The sequence below is a fragment of the Desmodus rotundus genome, chromosome 2, assembly GCF_022682495.2.
Source record: "Desmodus rotundus isolate HL8 chromosome 2, HLdesRot8A.1, whole genome shotgun sequence".
In the NCBI taxonomy this organism is placed as follows: Eukaryota; Metazoa; Chordata; class Mammalia; order Chiroptera; family Phyllostomidae; genus Desmodus; species Desmodus rotundus.
This window is the reverse complement of record NC_071388.1, coordinates 125634868-125658567: the sequence shown is the minus strand read 5'-3', so window position 1 is coordinate 125658567 and position 23700 is coordinate 125634868. Positions and strand designations below refer to the sequence as shown.

General features: G+C 44.5%; 1 protein-coding gene across 9 annotated transcripts in view; it reads right to left on the bottom strand.

Moving 5' to 3' along the window:
• The window catches only part of MGAT5 (alpha-1,6-mannosylglycoprotein 6-beta-N-acetylglucosaminyltransferase), a 335766-nt gene that overhangs the window by 176553 nt on the left and 135513 nt on the right, over positions 1-23700 (bottom strand). For all 9 annotated transcript variants that reach the window (XM_053918609.2, XM_053918606.2, XM_053918607.2 and 6 more), the window contains one exon: positions 20953-21117. In XM_053918609.2, the coding sequence (XP_053774584.1) occupies positions 20953-21117 (165 nt within the window). The remainder of the gene's footprint in view (positions 1-20952; positions 21118-23700) is intronic.

Below are 23700 nucleotides of genomic sequence, written 5' to 3'. Positions count from 1 at the left end.
TTTTCTTTTAAAGATTTTATTTATTCATTTGTTTAGAGAAAGGGGAAGGGAGGGAAAAAGAGAGGGAAAGAAACATCAGTGTGTGGTTGCCTCTTGCCCGCCCCCAAATGAGGACCTGGCCTGAAACCCTGGTATGTGCCCTGACTGGGAATCGAACTGGTGAGCCTTTGGTTTGCTGGCTGGTGCTCAATCTACTGAGCCACACCAGCCAGGGCTGCTATGTGCTTTTTTACCACCACTGTCAAGTGCTGAAGAAATTGGTTTTACTTTGCATTTCAGTCCTTCTAGTATGTTTTCCTGTGCTGATAAGAGACATCAGCTAGAGAAAGCCACAGAAGCAGCGGGGCCCTCTGCACAGTGATCAATCATGCCGGACCAGACTGCTGGTGCCCACTTCTGGGGCCACCCACTTTCATGCAAAACCAGCCATGCAGGCCGTCTGGCCAACAGGATGCTGAAGGGTGGTCAGGGGAGGTTTTAGAACGACTTATAAAGTCAGACATCAGTACAAGCCAACTGCATGACACGACCAGAGATAAGACGAAATGCCTCATTCGCTTCTAGAGAGAAGACAGGAAAAAGGAGTGTGATAAAGGAAAAGGAGGATGGCAACCACAGGTCCCCAATCTGTTGCACTGTAAGTAGAACTGGTCTCTGTCACCAGCTTTAATCTCCCACAAAAACCCTAGAGATTGCTGAGGGCAACATGATCAGAGATAAAAAGGCGGCAGCTCCAGCCAGAAACGGTGAAAGAGTAAAAGCTGAGAGCACACTACAATGCATCGCTGGTGCAGAGACAAAGCTGGTGGGAGCGGCTCTTCTCAGTATCATTACACCCGTTACATCTCTTTCTGAAAGAGATGATGAACACAAGAACACATGTGCAGAACTACCTGACATCAGACAGTCTGCTTGGATTTACATAGCCTGGAGAGTTCTGGGCATTCTGAGAACCAGACCTGAGAATAAGCCCTTGTGTCAGGGGAGGATACCCAAGACCACTCCCAAGTTCGGTGATTCGCTAGGAGATCTCCTAGCTAAGATTTATTACAGCAGAAAGATATAAAGCAAAGCCAGCAAAAGGAATGGTGCAGGGGGCAGAGTCCAGAAGAGCCCAGGTGAACTGAACTCTTCCAGTGGAGTCACACAGTACATGCTTAATGCCTCCAGCAATGAGTTGTGACAACGCGTGATGAAACTCTGTCTACTAGGGAAGTTCTTTAGAGACTCAGTGTCCAGGGTTTTTATTGGGGGCCGCTCACACAGGCACTTCTGCCTACCCTGTGCCTAGACTCCAGAAGGAAAGCGGGTGTATAACATGAACCATATTATTTGCACAGTTTAGGCAGAGTGAGCCACTCTTACCGGGGAATGGTCAGAAACCTCCCAATATTCAAGTTCCCAGATGCCAACCATGGACCAGCCTTATAAGCAGGTGTTTCTAAGGATTGCATTCTTGGGCTTGCTATGCTAACCCTTTCTGCACAGTCATCCACTGTACCCAAGTCTGTCACATCTCTGTACACATAATACACAGTGTGCTGCTGCCCAGACACCCTTGCCTCACGCAGCACGCATGAGAGTGGGCGGGAATCAGCAGCTGACATCTCTGTGTCCGGGCCACTACCAAGAGACATGTTATTGGCAGGGAGTCAGCAAGAGTCACAGGATACTGACCCACAGAAAGAGAGAATGGTCCCTGGGAGCACAGAACTAGGCAGAGTCCCCTCCCAAAATCAGAAAGGACGAGGCAGGTCCACACAACGAGAGTGGCCCCACCGAGCAAAGAAGTGCAGCAGGGACAGTCAAGTCAGGGTGCTCGGCCCCCAGTGCAAGCACAGCCCTTGGGACGTGAGAGTCTGGACCCTGAAAGAGGAAAGGGGTGAGGGCCACAAAGGGAGGACATGGAGAAGCTACGGGAGGCAGAATGGGCCGCGCACGCAAGTGACATGAAGGACATCCAGAAAGATGGGTGGTTTAAACATACAGACACTTCTTCAGCTTCCACAGGCTGACCACTGGTGACCATCTAACAGTAATCGTTTTTTAAACATAAATTTGTTTTCACAATGCTGTGAAAACAGTGATGGAGAGACCTGGGTGGGGTAAGCCCATGTGGCATGTCTAACACTTCCAGAAGAAGTGGGGAGTGGAGGAGGAGAGTGGAAAGGGAAGGGGCGTGACTTTCAGGGTAGAATGTAGCCACAAAAGCAGTATTTCTGGACAATTATATGGGCGAGTTCTTCCTGAAAGGGTGGGCGGACACAGGTATTACAGTCACACACACCATTTGAAAAAAGATGACTGCCACTAGCATCTTATTTATTGGTTTTTGCAGAAGGAATGGCAATCGCACTTATTAGTTTTTCCTCATAAGAACAAGGAACCATCAATTTTCATGAGACTTTGTAAATAGTTTATGGTATCAAGAAACCAACAAACATCTAGTTCAAGGGCTGATGCAATTTCTGTAAATGGGCAGATCTTAAATATTCTAGGCTGTAATGATCTCTGTGGTAACTGTGCAACTCTGCCGTTGCAACGTAAAGGCAGCCGCAGGCGATGCGTGAGCAAACGAGCATAGACGGCCGGGTTCCAATAAACCTCTGTTCACACCAGCTGTGGGCTAGAGTTTGGCCCACGGGCCATCATTTGCAGACCACTGATTCATATACAGAACTTCTAAGAGGTAGGAAAGGTCTTGGATGGCCACGGAGGGCTTTAGCTGAGCTGGTGTTAACCCACGTGCGAGGAAATGCACATCATGTGCCAGATAAGGCAGGCAGGGTGCCCCCGGCCTCACAGGAGGCTACGGTGCTGTGTCGGGGCCACAGGACCACACAGAATCAATAAATATGAAGGAGGCCCTCACTTCCAGATACCAGCAACAGAACTCAAACTTCAGTGAGTGCTTGAAAGAAGAAAACACACACAAAAAACATAAACAGGGTATTCATGTAAATATACAAGTCTGTGAAGCACATGAAAAACATCCAATCACTCTAAAAATCAAAGAAACAACATACAAAATATAGTTTTCTATTTATTATACTGATAAAGCTTTTTTTTTTTAAGGAAAACACCAAGTATTTAGGCAGACAATGTACAACAGGAACGCTTATACGTTATTCAGGAGAATGTAACTTAAAATGCCTGTCAAGCCATAAAATAGTTATTCTAGAGACTTCTAGTCATAAACAGCAGAGGTTTACTCTCTGGAGAAACTGAAGAAAAAAATAAAAGGGTTCAGATCCTAGAACAGAGGAGAAGGTGGAGAAGTGGAAGCGAGGTGCATACCCCTATTTTAAAAGGCCCCAAATCACCAGTTTTACAGCAAAATTTCATCAGTGACAATGTTGGTCCCCTGGAGAGGACACTGAAAGATTCATCTCTAAGGAAACTAACCAGAAAGAAAAGACTGGTAATAGACACCTACAGGATTCTAGCATCATCTCTGATTCCCTGTGAGGTGGCCCATCATCTGTCAACACTCACCAATGGCCAACCACCGTGGTTCCAGAGCCCCTCAAATACAAAACAACGCCTACAGGTTACCAGACATTTGAGAAAACATTCTAACATGAAAGAAATCAAAACAAACTGGTAAACAGAGAGAGAGAGAGAGAGGGAAGGGAAGAGAAAGAACAAAACTCACGGGAAATAGAGACAATGCAGAAAACAAAATGTGATTTACAATTTTTTAAAAATTTAATGTATGAGATAAGCAAAGAAACATATTGATTTATGAAACCAGAAAAAGAACAGGATGTTATTTATTTATTTTTTTAAAGGGAACCTTGAGAGAATAAGAAGTCTGGGAAATGAAGACTAAAATAGAATTAACATGTTCGGTAGAGGAGTTAGATAAAAAGTGGTGGAAATCTTCCAGAAAATAGAGCAAAAAGATAAACAGAAAGGTAGGAGGGAAAAGTTAGGTGTGAAGAGAGGGGAAATCAATCACTTAAGTGCAAATCCCAAATAATGTTCTAGAAGAAAACATAGGGTAGAGTGAGGAGCTCCAGGGGGAGGAGGGTAGGCAAGAAAGACATAAGCATCCCCAGTAAACCTCACTGAGGCTTGCCAATTCTGCCCCTATACCGCTATCTTCAGCAAATCCTGAAAAGGAATTATAGTGAGCCCAAGTACAGAACATAACAACAGGTGGAGGTAGAGCTCAGGGGTTGGAAAGAAGGGTCAGAATGAGGATGCAACATCCTGCACAGCAAGCACAAGAAATGTGAAAACACAGAAAGCAAACCCCACAAGCTTCCAGAGGGCCCACAGGTGCCACCCAGGTGTGAGAATACCACTGGACTTACCAAAAATAACACTGAAAACCACAGCAAAGGAATGAGATCTTTACATGTTTAAGAAAAATAATGTTCAAACCTAGAATTTTACATTCAACTAATTTATCCTTCAAGTGTGAAGGTACAATAAAGATACTGTCCCACGTGAGAGAAATTTCAAAATTGTCTCCCCACATATCCTCAATAAACTACTAAAACATGAGCTCTACCTGGACAAGGTAATAAACCAACAAACAGGGAGACATGGAATCTAGTAAATAGAAGATCTGGCCCAGGAGAGAGGGAAAGGCTCTTCTCAAGGAACTGGAAACAAGCAGGCCCAGCACAGCAGCGGAATAGCGGGCCGGAAAGTAAGCAGGCCAGGCTGCAGCGGGAGCACAGATGCTCCAGAAGAATGCTGCTGGCCCTGGCCAGGTGGCTCAGGTGGTTGGAATGTCGTCCTGTGCACCAAAAGGTCGAGGGTTCATTCCCCAGTAGGGGAGCATGTATTGGAGGCGAGGATGTTTCTCCCTCCGCCTCTCCTCCTTCTCTCTCTCTAAATCAACAAACATATCCTTGGTGAGGATTTAAAAAAAAAGGATGCTGCTCAATGGAAATGTACGCAAAGGATGATCTGACAGGATCTGCTGGCCATGTTAAGGGGGATTCTGATGGAAAGTTTAGGGCTCAATTTTAGTGGGTGAAAGAATTTTTGTCTGTTTTGTTCACTAATGTGTTCCTAGAACCTTGAAAGTAATCAGTAAATATTTATTGTATTACTTAAGATTAAGCAAATATAAAAAGTAAGTGATGAATGCTGGAAAAAACAAAAAGATGTGTCCAAAAGGCAATTCAGTATCATACCATTTTACTAGATGGCTAAGCAGTGTCTTTATAGAGTAAGCATGGGCCACTGATTTAACTTAGAAAAGAAATTGGGGTGTTAGGATTTTGGAGGATGGGGAGAGGAAGTGTATGTGGGGGAGATTCCTGGTAATGGGGGTGTGTAGCATGGGAAGGCTAAATTCCCATCTTCCATAGCAGAAAATCAGGAGACAGTGTAGAAAATTGCAAGATAAGGAAAAGTAGCATAAATATGTTAATGAGAAACATGAAGATATACAGTGGAAGAAACATCTACAAAGAGTTCAGGGTATTTGCATTTGAGGAATGTAAGTCAGGAGGAGGGAGGAATAGAGAAGTCCAGGGCAGGGGACGGATTTTTTTATAAGCCTTATATTATTTGACTTCTGAAATTACGTGCATGTCCAAATTTGATAAAAATAAAAAACCTAAAAAATGCTTATGCTGTAGCCCTCACCATTCTATAGCTAAGAAACTCTCCCAACAGAATAATCAGAGATGCAAAGATTTATTATATGCACGGCAGTGGCCTTCACAATAGAAAAAAAAATTGAAGACAGGGATCTAGTTAATGAAATAAAAGAATATTATGTAGTTATTTAAAAAATAAAGCTTTTGAGGAATAATAAAGACATGAGAGAATGTTCCTTTAAAAATCAAGATTTAAAAACAATTACAATTTTTATGCACTGCAAGCAGAGAAAACAAAAGACCAGAAAAAAATAAGCATGTTAATGGTCATGTGCTCCAGACAACTGAATTGCAGGTAATTTTTATTTCTTATTTCTTATGCTCTGCATTTTTCCAAATTTCCTACAATGTATTTGTATCACTTTGTCAAGCATTTTTACAGTGTTTTTAACTTTTAAAACAGAAAAAGAAAATTGGAAAGCAGTTCTCTGTATTTCTCTAGAGAAAAATCACTCATTTGAAATATTTAATGGCTAAGAAGAAAAATCAAAGGGAAATCAATGCACATTGGCAAAAAGACCAAAAAAATAAAATCTGAAAACTCACAAAAGTAGGCTTGGTTCCTGAAATATTTACGGCCACATATAAATCACGAAAAAGGTTCTATTTCTTACACTATCTTTCCTTTTTGAGCCTTAAGCTATCCTTGTCTTTGAAAACACCCTCTGTGTGACCTTTCGGTGTGATGTTCAATGAAATCCATTGTGGCAGCTGTGGGCAGCGTCTGTGAGTGTGGACTTAAGGTTTGAGCCAAGCAGGATCTGAATCCTAGGCTTCCACCAACTTGAACAGATTATACAGAATCTCCCACTTGGACACCCCTTGGCTATTAACTGGGATAATTATTTTGCAGGTTTCCTCTGAGGAAAACATTAGTAAAGTACTTTAAAATGATAATCAGTGCCATGGACATAGGAATCCAAACACCCCACAAATCTAACCTGCTTAGCCATACTCACTAACAGAAACTGTGCCCTCATCCCTTCCTTTCCTCGTTCTCCCAGACGCAGCTTCGCACCACACATGCTCAGGTTTGAGAATGGGCGCGAAGAGAAACTGACTTCAAAGAGCTCCGCAGCAGTGACTAGCTCACTGTGTCAAATTTTTACAACTTCATCCTTTATAACAAAAGCGGTTATTTCAAAGGGAATTTGATCAAACTTGCAAAAGATTTGTGAGCTCTTTTTTCAAAGTAACAAATGCAGATTCAAGAGATGTAAGAGCTGTTCAGCAGTGAAATAACAGAAAGCTATAATGCTGCAAAGTAAATGAACCAGAGCATTATCTGTCAGACGGTCATTTACCAAGGTCAGTGCATTATATCCACACAAAGCATATCTAGGTGATTATTTCCACCATCATCTCTGACAGTACTTTAAATATTTTTTTAAATCCTTACTCAAGAATATTTTTCATTGATTTTAGAGACAGAAGAAGGGAGAGGGAGAGAGAGAAACATCGGGTGAATATTGATTGGTGGCCTCCTGAATGCATCCCAATTGGGGATCAAACCCACAACCTAGGTATGTTCCCTGACTGGGAATCGAACCCTCAACCTTTTGGTGTATGGACAGCTGAGCCACACCAGCCAGGGGGTGCTTTAAGTATTTCTTAATAGCGCTTTCATTAACTCTGCTTTTAGTTTCTATTGCCAAAATCTGTAGAAGAATGGTGAAGAATAAGTATGATGTAGATAGGGAGGATAAGGAAGCTTTGCACTATTATTAAGGGACTGTTGAGAAGACTAGAGATGGGCAAATGATTCCTCTATGCTTAAATGTGATAGGGGAGATAAGATTATAAAAAGTAAGAATAAGCTTCCTGTTCACTTCCAGCAAAATGATTATTTTGAGATTATTAAACGGATGCCATGAGAGCACTTAGAACACCAACTAAGCCAACATCATTCACAACTCCCTCCCTCCCCCTTTTGAATGGGGTACTAGACCAGGAATGGAGGGAACAGAGGACACAGAGAAGTGTCCCCTGACATGCCATCCTGACTTTAGTCCTTCAGTGATTCCTCATGGATAAAACGGGAAAGTGACAGCCTAACTAGTTGTATTTGTGCCTGGCTGGCTGGAAGACAAAATGGGAATACTGATGACCCATCTGGGAGAAAAAAACCCTAATAATTCAGTGGACAAGAAAAACCTTAAAGGTGGTATTATATTTAAATATTTAACAATAGATATAATAATATTGAATAGGGATGGAGGTACATTTCTGTACTCTGGGAACATAAATGAAGCATGTATTGCTGGGGAGAAAGAGAGGAATACAGATAGGGAGACCACGTGGCTTAACGACAGCCCGTACCGAGAAGACTGTAAGGTCTAGGCCGACTCGGAGCTGCCGCACCATGTAGCAGGTGTCCGTTCAGGCTACAGTAAGCAAGGCCAGTGTGCAGAACAGGAGCGTAAGGCCCCTCTTTTCCTCTGAGCTCTGGACTTCTCAGTTGCTGAAGTAATGAACACAGTCCTATTGTCTCACCATACTCAGAGCCTTGACAAACCAGAGCATGCTCAGAGGAGGGCATCTGTGGGGCAAGGGATCAAGATTCTGCACCAGAAGCGGGTGGGCGCCAGACATCAGGGTGGTGGGGACGCGCTCTCTGAAAAGGAATACTCCGCAGACTGACCCAAATCTCCAAAGATTGGGTGTTGCTCTAGAAGGTGAAGCCAACATCACCAAGCAAAAAAACCAAAGCAGACCTGCCCTACACCCATATGGCTATCTTTTACAGTGGCTGAGCCAGACCAGGGCCACAGCACATAGGGGCACAGGCTGTGCATCCACTCCAGGGAGCACTGTCCATTAAGATCAAGGGTCAGCAAACTTTTTCTGTGAAGAGGCTGATGAAAAACATTTCCAGCTTTGCAGGTCATATGGTCTGTGCTACATGGCCATATGGCCTGCAAGTCATCTCTTGTAGAGACTGGGAAGGGAGTACAGACTTTCCCCCATCACTCCATGTGTCCGAGATTTCATCATGCACCAAGGGGAGCAGAGTAGAGGACTGAAACAGTGATAAAATCTGGATCTTGGACCCAGATACATCATGAGGACTTACTTATCCAAGCACCATCTTTCAGGAAGCAAAAACTAAAAGTAAAACCCAATTTAGGTCAAACCTCACAAATACCACATAGGACCAATGACGATTTTCCTGTGGTTTTCTGAAGACTCAAAGCCACACACCAACTCTCCAAAGCTGAGAATGTTTTCTGTCAAAATCAACTCTACAGTCTTCATCAATGCTTTTAAATCTGGAGAGAGACAGGCAAGAAGTTGATCTCCACAAACTCTGCCCCCACTTCATGACCAAGCCTACACCCTACCCAAAATGTATAACCCTTCTGAAAAGCCTTGATTGTATTTTGTTTATTCTTTGGCAAATGACTGAACTTGCTCCCACTTTGGTGCCTCTAATGAAATTTCTGAAGCTTGTTGGCTTTTGGTTGAAAGGTCCATGGGACAAAGTCATGCACAGAGGCTTTTAAAACCACTTGCCAAAATCTCATCTTGGTCATTACAGTAATGACCACTATCTCCAAGCACTTCCTGTATGCCTGCCCTTCTTAGGCACTTTCTCCTGTGACCCTCCCACTGTCTCCGTGAGCGAGTTTCTGTAGTACAGATGAGGGACCGAGGCTTGATCTCTCTAAATGACTTGGCCCAAGTCTCACTGCTGGTGGAGCTCAGATCCAAACCCCAGCAGCCTGAGCAGGGAGCCTGTACTCTTGGCTGCTACAAACACTTAGGTATCATCATACACCAAACCACGGCATTAACACACCGACACCTGACCATGGGTTTAATACTGCTCTCTCGATATGTAGTATGAACCTAGCAGAAGTGGGAATCTCAAATGATACAGTTTTGTAGTAAATGGTCTCTTGGAGAATTTGAATAAGCCACTTTCTGCAGTAAGATTCAAAGGGCACACCAATGTTTTTGAACATCCTCAAGAAGAATGTGCCTGGGACCCCTCTGCACAGAACCTTCCCCAGGTACAGGGCTCCCTCCTGCACTCATTTGGGTCTCCGTTTAGTGTGCCATTTCTCCAGAGAGGTTTTCCCTGACAACTGGCCCATCCTGAAGCAGTCTCCCCTTCGCTGCTATCTCCCCACGCTGCTTTATTGTTCTCCACAGCATGCATCTCCATTGGGCACAGTATGTTTGTGTATTTGCTGATTATTGGCCTTCACTGCTGCAATGCAATCTCCACGGAAGAAGAGACTTGGTTCTGCTTATTCCTCTATCTACAGTGCCCAGAAAGTGCCTGGCAGAGTGTAGACACTTATAGTATCTGTTGGGTATGAGTCCAGTCAATCTCTGGGTGATAGAATAACACCTGCTTTGTATTTTCATCTTCTGCTTAGCTGTAATTTCCAAATTTCTAAGCAGTAAAATTTTATCCTTTTTTATAATATAGAACAAAAGTTCTGCTTGTGAAGTCTTTCCCTTTGAAAATATTACCCTGCCATGACATAAACAGAAGATAAAGTCATGGCTGCTTTTGGTCGCTGGTAATCTGGAGGCTTGCAAACCATGGCTGGATTAATCCCCTGGCGCCCTGGATGACAGATTAGCACGCCCAGTCCATGGATACACACTTGTTACAGGCTTTTCCGAACAACTCAGCTGCTTCTAATGGCCCTCCTCGCATGGCACAGCCACGTTCTTCATCCTCACAGCACTCCTGGAAGTACCGGGAAGGCAGTTTCTCTTTGTTACCACGTTACTTTGACAGGTCCGAAATGTAAGGAGAGAACAGAGCTCATAACGGTCCCCTGAAGGGCATCCATCTGTCTCCTCTGAGTTGGGATCAAGAGAGACAGACACTGAAGAGAAACCACTGGAATTTCAGCCAAGTGGTCCATGGTATTTCAACGTCAGATACCATCAGATTCAGCTACAACTAATCTTCTCTCTGCCCCAACCCCATGCACCCTGAAATAAAGCCTTAAATATTTACTTTGTTCTTCCGCTTATCTTGCTATAACTTGAACTGCTCATATTCACCACACTTAATGAAAGCAATTATTGAGAAAGTCCTATTAGCATAAAGTTTAGACAGGTTAATGACTGTCTTCCCTTGAGAGCTGAGTTCCACAGCATGGGAATTCCCCTCCCTACCAGGAGTGAGAAGGTACAGTGAGGGGTCAGGCACGGTGTCCGGATTGTTTGGGTTGGCTGTGAGGAGGGCTGAATGACTTCCACCGTGTGGCAGCGAAATTCTCTCTGTGCCAAGTCCTACAGGTCATTCCTTTCCCTATCCCCAGGGGGCTGTAGGGTTTAACAGTCATTCCCAAGGCCAAAAGCTCAGCAAACACAACAGGTCCTTTTGGACCAGGATGAAAGAAGCTCCAGGGTGAGGGTCAGGGAAGGTATGGGGAGCACTGCTAGCAACCTCCCCCTTCCCCTCCACCTCACGGTGAGCCCTCTGTTCACAGCAGGAGCCCTAGCTTCTTAGCCGCTGCACTTCCGCTTCTGGACACAAGGACTGGCGCCATCCAGGCAGCGCTGGTTGTAGAAAAGATACATCAGCGTTTGCCATACTATACACTCAACAAGGCATGAACCACAGAGGGCAGGGTCTGTAGGTCAGCGTGTAAGATACCTCCTAGGCGCTCAACATACATTATCTCTTGGCACCCTCGCTGGCGCAAGAACAAAGTATTGGCGTCACTGTCTCCCCTGTACAGAGAATGGCCTGCGCTAGTAAGTGAAATACCAACAGTGAGTAAAGCAGGGCGCTGGGAGTTCGGCTCAAAACTGTCTAATGCCAAAGGCCAGGTCTAACCTGTGCCTTCCAGGCAGTTTTCTCTGTAAAATACAGCATCGGGTCTGGGTACTTCACACGATCATCAAGCACTGGTCACCTGGCATGCCTGGCCCATGGGCCCAACCGGATGCTGGGTCCTTAAGAAATCCATGTCCCAATGGCCAAAACTCACTGAGCTCTTATTTAGTGGCCGGTCTTGAGTAGTTTCCATGAAGGAACTCACAGTCCTCACAACAATACGATAGCACAGGTAGTTTGTTCCCGTTTGTAGACGAGGAAACTGACTGAGTTTATCTAAGGATACACACCTACGAGGTGGCAGAGCTGGGATCTGAACACAGGTGGTCAGGGTCCAGGGTCTGGTATCTGAATGAATCACAATCCTATGGCTGCTATTCAGCAGCGGAAACACTGGCACAAGCCCTATAGCTCACGTTCAACTGTGGCTCTTCCACAATAACTCTATTTCAAGAGCCCATCCCCAGGGTCACCAATGTAGAAAGTCCCACTGTAAATGTTGACTCGAAAAGTTCACCCCATGAACATTAAGACAGTTTAAGTTCCCCTCCACTGGCTCTGTCAATGCCTCGGGCCCTCAGCTCCATATAAATGGACTCGGAGGCTGTGAACATGCGTGTGAGACTCGCCGAATGCATGTCCAAAGGCGAAGGAGGGACAGAGAACGGAGACTGCAGTGAAGGTGAGTGCTACTGTTAATGCAGACTGAGAGGCAGGCCAGCCCCTCTTAATCACATGTCTAACTGGACACCTCTTTTCTCTATTTTTAGACCCACCTTTACCACATATGCTTTATCTCTTCTTGTTCTGAGATATTATGAAAAGGGGACAAAAACAACAAAAACTAGCACCTGATTTTCATTTAGGTCACCTAATTTTAGAAGCTGTGGCTATGCAAAGTCAAAAGCACAGCTTCAAATAAAATCCCTCAAACCCCACACATCTAACGACCTTTTCAACAACACAGAGACAGACAGGTTACTAGCTTTAATTAGGACATAGTTGTGACGTTGTCAACTGCAGGCTCTAGAATGCGACGACTGAAATACGTGTCAGTGGATTCAGGTAGAGGACCGAAGGGCAAAGACGAGCAGCGTGCGCAGGGAAGCATATGCTCTGCTGTAGCTGTGGAACGTCTACTGAGCCGACACCATATGTAAGCTGATAGCACAACTGTATACACACACCTCATTAAGCCAAATTAGAGCAAGTGGGATCTGTCGCCTTCTGACAAAAACAAACAAGTCTAATTCCAGTTCGTCCTATCTCCAATCCACAGAACAACTCTGTGTAGAGGCATTTTCATTAAAAAAACAAAAAAACTAGTAAATTCTTCCCAAGCTTCCCAGGCCAGTTCCACAGTGCATGTTCCTGAAGGCTTCTGTTCTCTCCACTGTCTCCCTTCAAATTGCTGAAGAGGAACAGCAATCCCCTCAGGGATATACACTCTCACTTTTTGAAATGAAAAAGTCATGTATTCCTTGAAGGGTCAGTAAACTAGCCCAAAGGCATTAAGATTGGTGGAGCCCTGCCTCTTTTCTGCTGCAAGAACAATTCATTCAGAGCAATACAGCATAGCTGATTAGAACATTTTAAAATCTTACTTACATTTTTTTAATCAGCCACCAAGAAGTTACAAAGGGAATTATCTTATTATGGAATATCAGTGTTCGGAAAGCATAGTAAAGCAAAAGCGTTTCCTTGTTTGAACAGTATAGCAGTCAAAAGCCGCAGCAGGCCGATGGCAGACTTGCCAGTCTACGACTGAGTGTGTGGCCGTCATATCACTGTCGTGGGGAATTCCAGGACAGTGGCTGACCTGGTGTGTGTTCAGGACAGTGAGGGGTGCACACACTCAGCTGCACGATCACTGACCGAGAACATGCAATTCACCAGGCTCCCAGCTGGGTACTGGGTTTAGAAGGAAAATGCAGAATATTTCACCCATGCCTCTGAATAGCTTACAGCTTGGCTGTGGAGACAGGCGAGCATGGAACATTCCCAAAATGTATACAGCAGTCGTGGGAACACAAAGCAAGGTCACCAGAAACCTCTGGGGTGGGGAGGAGTGTCAAGAAGGCTTCTTAGGGGAGACAGTACTTCAGGTGAGTCTTGAAAAGGACAGGAAGAGTTAACCATAAAAACGGGAGGGCTTTCCAGGCTGTAAAGGCACAAGGGCATAAATAAATAGCCTGCTGGGGACTAGGCTGGCTCCCAGAAGGAGTGAGGCACACTCAGCCATGGCAGCCTTTAAAACGGGGGGCAGGAAGGGTGGTATTTCAGAAGCTTTGCCCTCTGAAACCTCAAGAAAAGAAATGTTAGAGTCAGGCTTAGGACGACTTCGGACATCCAAACTGTGACAGGGGTCTCTACAAGTCAGATCTATTTTATCTGCTTGCCTGGAATCTCTTTAGGGACCCTCCTAATCTCAGGGGTAGCCTACATGAACCAGGCTCAGCCCATCAGGAGGTCTCCGGCACAGGGAGTGGATCACGGATAAGAATATATCCCAAGCCAACCCGGTCAGAACCTGCCCCAAGAATGCTGCCAGAAACAGAGTCTCCTGGGGCCGTGTCTGCCACCACTGTGCAAACGCGGCCTATAATGAAGCCAACAGAGCAGGCAGTACAGTTTCCCCGTCTGAATCCAGCAGAGCTGCTCACAGCATTATCTTCTGAACTTTTCGGTGACGTGAGCCCTGAATTCTCTTTCTGTTTAAGCCAATAAAAGCTAGGGGTTTTATTCCCTTTTGCAACCAAGAGATTACTGACTCATGGATTTCCTACTAAATCTCTAAGTATTGATAATAAAGGTCTCTAAGTATTGACAGAAAAGGTCAATTTGGGAATTTCTTCAAGTTTAAAGCACTCAAATGAAATAATATGGAGAGAAATATTTTCTAATTTATAAAGCACAAGTACTAGTTATTAAATTTTTCATTCTAATAACTAGTAATATTCTAGTTATTCTAGAATAATATTCTGGGGTAATATTCTAATAACTAGTCAAGGCAATTTTCATTTTTAGATCAGTATTTCAAATGTGTGGCTTTTAAGCTATAACTAACAAATGCTCAGGTAGTACTGACTTTGTACCGGGCACCTTCCCCAGTCACGTATCTCATTTAATTGTCGTAACAACCCCACAAAACGGGTGCTACTATTACCTCCCCAATGTTCCAGATGAGGAAACTCAGCCATAGAAAGGTTCGAAAACATGCCCAAGGTCACACAGGTAGGAAGTGGCAGAGCCAGGATTTGAACCAGGGCACCTGGCTATACAAGCATGGCCTTTTCTTGTCCCTCATGTCCTGAACTCCAGGAGCCAATGTTCCAACTGCCTTTAAACTGTTACTCCTAGCCACATGGCTCACAGGAAAGCATTCATACTCCCTAAATCCACACAGATACATGACTACGGTCCTCCCACAATCCTGTCTCTTTGCTGGCTTGCTCCTCAATATATGCATCACCCAGTCATCCTTAAAACTATGGCCTTGGCAATTGTTAGCACAGCGCCTCCCTTGCCCTCTCCCATGGTCCTCCAGCATCTTTACCCCGTCAGCTCTACCCTGACATGATCTCAGATCTGCTCTTTTCTCCTGGGACTCATGCACATGTCCAACTTCAGGCCTTCTCCCACGTGAGTCACCTGACTTAAGGTATGACCCCCTTCAAAAGCACCCCAATTCCACATGGCCATTCATTTTTCTCTGAAAATACAGATTTCATCTAATCATGTTCCTGCTTTAATCCTCATCAGCTGTCACTGCCTACAGAACAAAAGAGAAACTCATTAGTAGTTTTACACTGACAACTCTTCACAAATTTCCCAGCCTACCTTGCAGTCTCATCTTCTTCCATGCTGCTCCGGACCTGCTGGGCAGGGTATGCCATGCTGTAAAGCAGGTCTTCCGGAACCTGTCTTACTTTCCTTAACTCAGGTAATTTACTCTCCCATATCTTGGTAATTACATAATCTGCTTAAAATAATGGAATGAAATTTCTTCTAAAACATTCTGGTAATTTAAATCCACTCTCTCAGACTACTTTACCATCATTATGCTGAATTAGTGGCTCTTTCTTGAAAATAATTACCTTCTATATAAGCAGGAGTAAAATACAGACTGCCAAGATTTTACTGATTTGGGTCTAGGAAACGAGATTCTTAAGGTCAGGGCCTCAGTCTCCTGGGAGTTTATAAAACCTCTTACTTAGAGGTATCCAAGATCAGTTGCAAAGCTAAAAGTGGTAGGTGTTGGGGACTCGCAAACAACCATGCAAGGAAGAAGGAAGGAGACTTTAGGTCTCGCAGGCCTATCAGGAAACCTCAGCGTCTCAGGCATCTTTCTGCACTGATCATCTAAGCGGTAATTCCAGATTCCAACAATACCTTGTAAGATCAGGGTTCTTAACTACAGCACAATTGACATTTGGGGCTAGATAACGCTCCGCTGTGGAGCTGTCCTGTGCACTGTGGGATGTCTAGCAGCATCCCTGGTCTCTATCTACAGGTGTCAATGGTATCTCCTCAGTTGTGACAACCAAAAATGTCTCCAGACACTTCCAAGTGTCGCCTAGAGGGGCAAAATCATCTTGAGATTTAGTGCTATAAATTCACAGGCTCAAAGGTCAGCATCAATTTTCCTGAACTGTATTTTTCCCCTCTTCCTTCTCCTGTTCTTCTCCTCCTCCATCATAAAAATCAAAAGGCCCACGACCACACCAAGTGAAAACCACACCAATAAGGACATACATCTTTTGGTGAAGGTATTAAAAGAACTGTTTCTGACATGTAACTGAGTATTTACTGTTGTCTTTGCAAAGAATGAAACAGAAGTGACAGAGAGACAGCAGGAACACATGTGTTTCTCGCTTCAATCTGTAAGAAAGCACCCTCATCTCCCATCTCTCTCCTGTCTCTTGCCAGCATCTGGGGAGCCACTGACTGGCCAATATCTGATCCTGGAAAAGCTACCTGCTGAGCCGCTGCAGGGGAAGGGGAACTTGGAGCCTTCGAGTGCTACTCCAGCACAACTGACAATGTGGGCTGTACCGCACAGATGCAACTTAATTTCAATGTCCATTAGCAGCACGAAGTGGGGAACTGTGCTTTCAAACATAAGCCCTGGAACTCGGCAGAAACATTTTTCATTTTCAAATTTTGAAATTCATTGAGAAGAGCATCTAAGTTCAAATATACTGCACTTTAAACCCAAATACCAGAACATACTGCATGTTGCAAGTATGTTTGCAAAATGAAAAACTGCATAATGTGCAATTTGGACTAAATATCAGGAAACAGCCACTGGAATTATTCCTGCATCTTTGATTTTGTGATTGCCTTTCTTGCAATTGTAAGTGGTCAAAATACAAAGGGGCTGTTAGCATTATGCTGTGCCTTTTAAAGAACTGTCGATGCTGGACAACCTGTTATTCAGCTGATGTTGAATGGCAACAACTGGTTTTTGAGTATAAATAAATGCACCCATGCACACACCCATGCTTCCCTTTCCTCTCGCCCACAGTACACAGCTGTACAATGTGGGCCCTTCCCCCCAAATATTATAATCTGGAGTTGTAACTATCACTTCCTCTGAAGGCTCCACAGGTACAGAATCATCTGTGGGAGCTCAGTTATGCCAGACAGAAAGAAAGTTCTGCTTCCTAGGTGGTGTCTGCTGAGATCTGAGAAAAGGGAAATGAGATACCAAACACTATTTCCAGTGCAAATCCCCATGAGCATAAATGGAGAAAAGAAACTATAAGAAACCCCTATAGCAGTAAAGCAAATGCTCTCCCCATCCAGATAATCCCAACCACGTGAGCAGGATTTATTGAGTACCTTCAACAGGGTGGCTTTGAACAAGACACTCTGGGCAAAACAAGGACAAACAAGGGTGTTGTCAATCCTCAGGAGACGAGCATTTTCATTATCACACATCCACACTTTGTACCTTCCCCCATGTTCGGTACAAGGCAAAGAGCCACAGACCCAATACTGTTCGCTCTGCTTCATAATCTCAGATCACAAATCTGGAGAAAAGCAGAATTGGTGTTTTCAAAAAAATCCCACAAGGTATCATTCTGAAAGTAGATAATTTTTGACAAGGCACACACAAGTTCTTTCAGGGAGAAGACCTAGAGAAATGGTGATTGATTGAAGGGTGGGGATTTTTAAATACCTGTTTTTTCCATTCCTTTGATTCACCCTCCTCTTCAACAAAATAAATAAGAGCTCAAAATGCAGTTCAATATGATTCTAGATTTTAATAAGGTTCGTTTTCACCTAAGTTTCTCCAGGGGAACATTCACTTTCACATAATAAAAAGCCCAAGAGTGATAAATTTGGAAGGAAAAGCCGTTTTGGATAGAAGCCACATCGAACACAAAAGGAAAAGGAAAACAGAAAAGGAAAGGGGACACACACTCGTACACACAAATGTCCCAAAAAGAAAATAAATTTAAGAAGCCCTGCTTCAACTGCGTGGTATCCAATTTAGAGGCAGTTTACAGCCAGCCAGAAGATATATCAACAAGCAATAAGACGTAACAGTAAGCAATCAGAAACATCATGAGCAATAAGACACCAGAGTAAGCAGTAAAGACACACCAGGGAGAACATTTCTGAGCAATTACCAAATGTCTTAATGCAGAAAGTGAGAATGAAAAACTTCACTCAACTAGGATTGGAACCCTATAAAAATGAATTCTCTCACAGCTCAAGACCTATTATTCCTGCTTTGACAAGAGGGCTGTGAGGACCGCCTGTGTGGCCACAGATCAGTGAGAGGGCACGAAAGCACTGGGGGACTGATACTGAACCAAGACTATGAACCTATGAACTTTAGGTTCTTGTCCTTCTTTTTCATACCCTAATCTACAGATAAGACAGACAAAAACTTTATGTCGATTATTTTAAAAGATACCAAGGACGCTTCAACCTGTGGGGGAAAAAGGGAGGGTGCCCCACTCTCCTTTTCGCATCTATACCCACCGTGTCCAGCACGGTATCCAGGGAAGGGACGCACACGCAGCATGCACACTGGGGGACAAGCTGCCATTCCTTTTTATTTTTTTAAAGTACACAGGTCAACCAATGATGAGACACTCAGACGTAAAAAACTTCCTTATTAAACAGGCTATACTGTCAGTTCTTTACGAACCTCTAAGAACATGATAGCACATTTCCCCAGACGCATCCATTTGTGATGATTTACAAATACAAGCAAGAGAGACAGTGCCTTCACCGTCTTTCAAAGACAGACTCACAATGTCTTCTCCAGGTGCTGCTAGGAGGTCTGAGGCTGAGCTCAGGGGACTATGGCACCAAAGGTCCCCCTCTCCCAAATACTTCAGCTCACTAAAAGTTGTGAAACCACTTACTTCTCAGAGATGTGCAGAGGATTAAATAAAATCACGTGGCTCCAAGAGTCAGGAACAGTGACTGGTATTAGTGGACAGTTGTTAGTTGTTACTTTCCTCTCCTTCCTTCTAAGCACCTTTCTGCGTCACAACCCATTTCTAATCTGTACCTCCTCCATGAGGGCCCTATGTCTCGATCCTTCCTACCTTCAAAGCTCACCTTCCTGCAAAAAGTCGTCCACAGTGACTGCCACTTACAGTGATCACAGTCTGTGCTATTTTCCTAACTGGCCAGTAAAAATCACAAAGGCATGAAGGGTATCACACACACGAAAAATACAAAGGAGCAAGATGAGATTAATTATTAAAGGCCTAACTCTAAATTTTCCCTCATTTCCCCCAAAGGAAAAAAATAAAGCAAAATACTTTGGTTCTTTAAATATTAGTGAAAACACAGGACCCATGGTATATAACTAAAGGAGCCCACCTCAGAACCAATGGCTTAGAGAATATGCTGAAGAGATATCTGTTAACTGAGTAAACTAGCTCAATACACGGCGCTGGATCTCATTTGAAAGAAACAGCCACCAAATCCCTCCCTTGTCACTGCTGAAGGTCTACCCACCATTCTGTGCCCCGGGATGTGGAACCCAGAAAGAGAAGTTTCCCTGCGAGCCTGGCTCACAAACAGGACAGCCAGAGGCAGCATGATCCCTTATCAGGGAGCAGAATGACAGCAGACGTGTCTACATGGTTCCTACAGGGCAGAGGCAATGGGAGCCACAATGTTAGAGGCAAGGTGTCCTGCACCACCTCCAGAATTAAGAGAATGCAGAGCTGCCGTGAAATCGGATGGGAGCTTTTCATTAGCGTTTCCTACCGGGAAAGGGCTGGAGGAGTGGGAACTGGAGAGGCATGGGTTCTGTTTATTAATAAGCAGCTCAACACAGTGGGAGGTTTTCTTGTCTAATTACAGAAGCTGTTGGGAACTGCAGGGAAGACAGGATTTATGGCCTAGATGACACTGCCTCTGTGTTGTAATTAAAAGTTATTTTTAAAATCTTTGGTTGGCTACTTTGGATTATTAGAAGTATATTCTGCAATTTGAAACTGGTGAAAGGGCAAAGAACATAACAAACAGGTAATACAACAAGCTTGCATGATGTAAAATGATTAAATGTTTTGACACTGGAGGGGGAAAGGAAAGGGATTGCTCCCAAGTAAGTCTGTGAGAGGGGGAGAGAGAAGCAAGCCAACAAGTTGCATGCTAAACTAGATTTTAAAAATTTCAAAAGTACCTCAGCTACTCACTTTACCCACTAACTAGAGTTTGGATACCACCCACCAGGAGTACAGGATGTCTATTCACAACCACTCCCCAGAGCACCTAACCCTAACCCTCCAGCTCTTTGCTTTGTCCTGAGTCCCCAGGAAAGGACAGCGGTCACCCTAACAAGAGTGAGCCCTGACTCAACCACAAAGACCCAGAGGCCAGCCCCAGGGCAGTGTGATGAGGGTCCAATGAGCTGTGGACAGTACACGCTGTGTTATGATTTGGATTTTGTGTTTAACCCGTTTCTCTTCTCTCATACAAGACTGCAGTCTCAAGAAGGGGCCAAATGAAACCCAGTGAAATGCACGGTGGCACCATGAGTGGCTAGAGAATCTGCCCAGGATCAGGCCGGGGCAGTTACTTCCTAAGTGCCATTTCCAGAACTGAATTTTCCACATGCACCCAGGAGGCACCTTCTGTAATGGCAGCTCAGAAGAGGGAATCCATCGTATGTAACAAACTTCTGAAATTGTCTGATGAAAATGGGGAGGAGGAAGAACCTCTAACTGGCATGAGCTTCCCAGATAACCTCTACACTTCATTCATCCGTGCTATGAATCTTCTCATTAAAAGTGAATTCCAGGAGCTCATTATGTAAAATATGTCACAGAAACCACCAGATATCACACACCATGAGGTGACTATAAAAGCATTTTAACATCTGTTATTCATAAAAAAATAAATTTAAATGTAGCTTTACAGGGGCCATACCAAGTTTGTGGGATTTATATCCTATTAAAAAGAACACTGTGCTTCTTTATTCTTTTCCCAGTTCAAATCAAGGTGTGGCTCCATGCTGAGCTATAGGACTGCCCTTCTTACCTGCCACATTAATTTTCTCAAGTGCTACCAAGCTGGGAACAGCTGTGGTGGAGTTGGTCGAGTTCGCTCCTGTGCCGTTGACCACCAGGGTGTCCACCTTCGACTCTAACTTGCCAATGCGCTGCAGAATATTATCCAGCAACACGGCGAGAGTTTTCTTTAGATCTGTAAAATAAAATGCACATAGTTTTAAAATTCTTTGGCCCCTGTGTATGTGTTCAATGCACACGCTCTCTCTCTCTCTCTCTGACATTGAGAACAAAGAGTGGCAGTCGAAAGGTACTGCCTAAGACCTGTCCTAACACACTGTAGCTCAAAGATGACCAAATCCCTCCCGTGTCACTGCTGAAGGTCTACCCTCCACTCTGTTCCCTGGGCCAGAAAGTACAAAACAACATGGCCTATTCTGTGATGCAAGGCAAGCATAAATAACATAAAATTGTTTCTAGCTACTGGGCTGATAGGGAATGCTCACTGTTACTCAGCATCCTACCAAAGCACTCTATTTAGAAATTCCTCCTCTTTACAGCACGAAGGTTACTGAGGCACAGAATGACAACCCCAAAGTCCCAAAGTAGCTTCTGGATCAGTCTGTTGTTATTTTTAGTGCCCCGTACTCCAGTATGCTCCAAGTGGTTTTTTTGCAAAGTCTTTATATCTCTTGGTTACTTACATACAGTAATAATAAAAGCCACAGTTCCACATTTCCAGGCATGCTATACTCAGTTAACTATAATCCGATTTAGAAAAATACTCAAAGACCAGAGGCATTCATTCGTTCAAGAATATCTATCATCAACTACTATGTGCCAGGCACTGTTCTAGACGTCGGGGATGTCCTCTCACGGTGCTTACATTTAAGAGTTGACACCCCTTCTTACACATCTGGCTGTGGGTCAAGGGGTCATACGCTTTCCTCCGGATGTGCCATCCTCACGCATATACCAGCACACACACACACACACACAGATGAACATAGCCCTTCTCCTCTGGAAACTCACAATCAAAGAGAGACACACTGACTTGCACATGTGGAAAAGGCAGAAGGACAACGGGATGGTCATCCAGGTGGACAGAATCCAGACTCATTATGAACTGGGAGTGGGCCAGGGGGCAGTACACTGTGTGGGTAGCAGGATATAGCAAAGTCCTGAACTGAGACAAATGGGAAGCTGCTCCCTTCCATTCTGCTGGGAACAGAGCAAACTCGCATATATATATATATATGAAGTCCCATTATATGTCCATATTCTCCAGGAGGTAGGTATGACTTCATTTTATAGATGGGAGAACTGAAGTTCACAGACATGAAGTAACTTGTTTGTGGTTACGGAGGTTAAGTCAGAATGAACATTTGATTCAGGCCTGCCTAGTTCCCTGATGCCTCACTGGGACCAGTCAAAAGTCAAGAACCAAGGCAGAAAAAGAAAACCAAGTATGAAATGAAACTCAGTTTCATCCACAGCATAGTGGTTAACAGCCCAGACTTTGGAGCCAAACTTCAGAGCCGAACTTCCTAGGTTTGAGTCCTCGCTCTCCACTCCTGTCTCCTTGTCTGTAAACGAGGGATAATAATAAGCCTGCCTCTGGGGAAGTTATGAGGGTCTAATGGGTTAACATTTATAAAATATTTTAAACACTTCCTGGTATATAATAGGCACTACATAACTGCCTGTCATGTGTGTGTGTGTGTGTGTGTGTACACACACACACACATATAAATAAAAAATAAAACTGTCCTCTGGAATATGTTTCGGCCCTTCCTAAAGAAACGTCCCCCTGGGTGACACAAAGCTTTACCACTTTATCTGAGTCGCAAGATCACTCTCCTACAAGGCTGCGGGCACCCCCACCCCTGCCATCCACATGACTCACAGTCTGTCCCGGGCACGTCAATAGCTGGCATGGTCAGCGGGAGTCAGCCACCAGCTCTGCTTTTACACTGAATCTAAGGCAGCGACTGGTTCTCCGGTGTTCTGAAGATTGCCAGAGGCCAGCCACACAGAGGGGACACTGGTGCCACGGAGAGATGGCTGCACTCAGTATAGAGAAACCCCTCCCCTGACAAAAGATAGCAAGCTCCCCCACCTCCAGCCTCTGCCTGTACTGCCAGCCAGGGAGTCCCTGTGTAAATGGCATGTAACTACTTCCCACTAGTTAGCCAGGCACAGAAGCCTGGCCCTATGGTTTGGGTTAACTCAGGGTTTCTCAACTTCAACTTTATCAACACTGTCAGCCAGATAATTCTTTGTCGTGTGGGGCTGGCCTGCACACTGTAGGGTGTGTGGCAGCACCTCTGGGCTCTAACCACTAAATCATGGCAGCAATACCTCCTTTGTGACAACCAAAAATGTCTCCAGACGTTGCCAGAGTCCCTTGGGGGCAAAATATCTCCCATTTGAGAACCACTGAATTAGGCACATTCTCTCAACCCTTTTCTTCCCTGTGCTCCTCTGTGGAGATACCGAGAGAGAACTCTGACGACGCGATTATGGGGTAGGGGGTGGAAACACAAGAAGCCACTCACTGAACTTGGCTGATGTCGACTTCCGCTTGCTTGCTGAGGCACCGGAGGCATGCTACAAGCACAGTGGGCAGTTCCATGCGGGAAGTCAGCCTTCCCGCCCTGAGAGCTGACGGACAGACACACCAGGGTTGGTGACCTTGTGTAATGGTAACGGGCACTGGGACTACTGGACAGAGGCCCCGACCCACGGTTATCAGTGGTGCACGCCTTAGTTAGGGTAC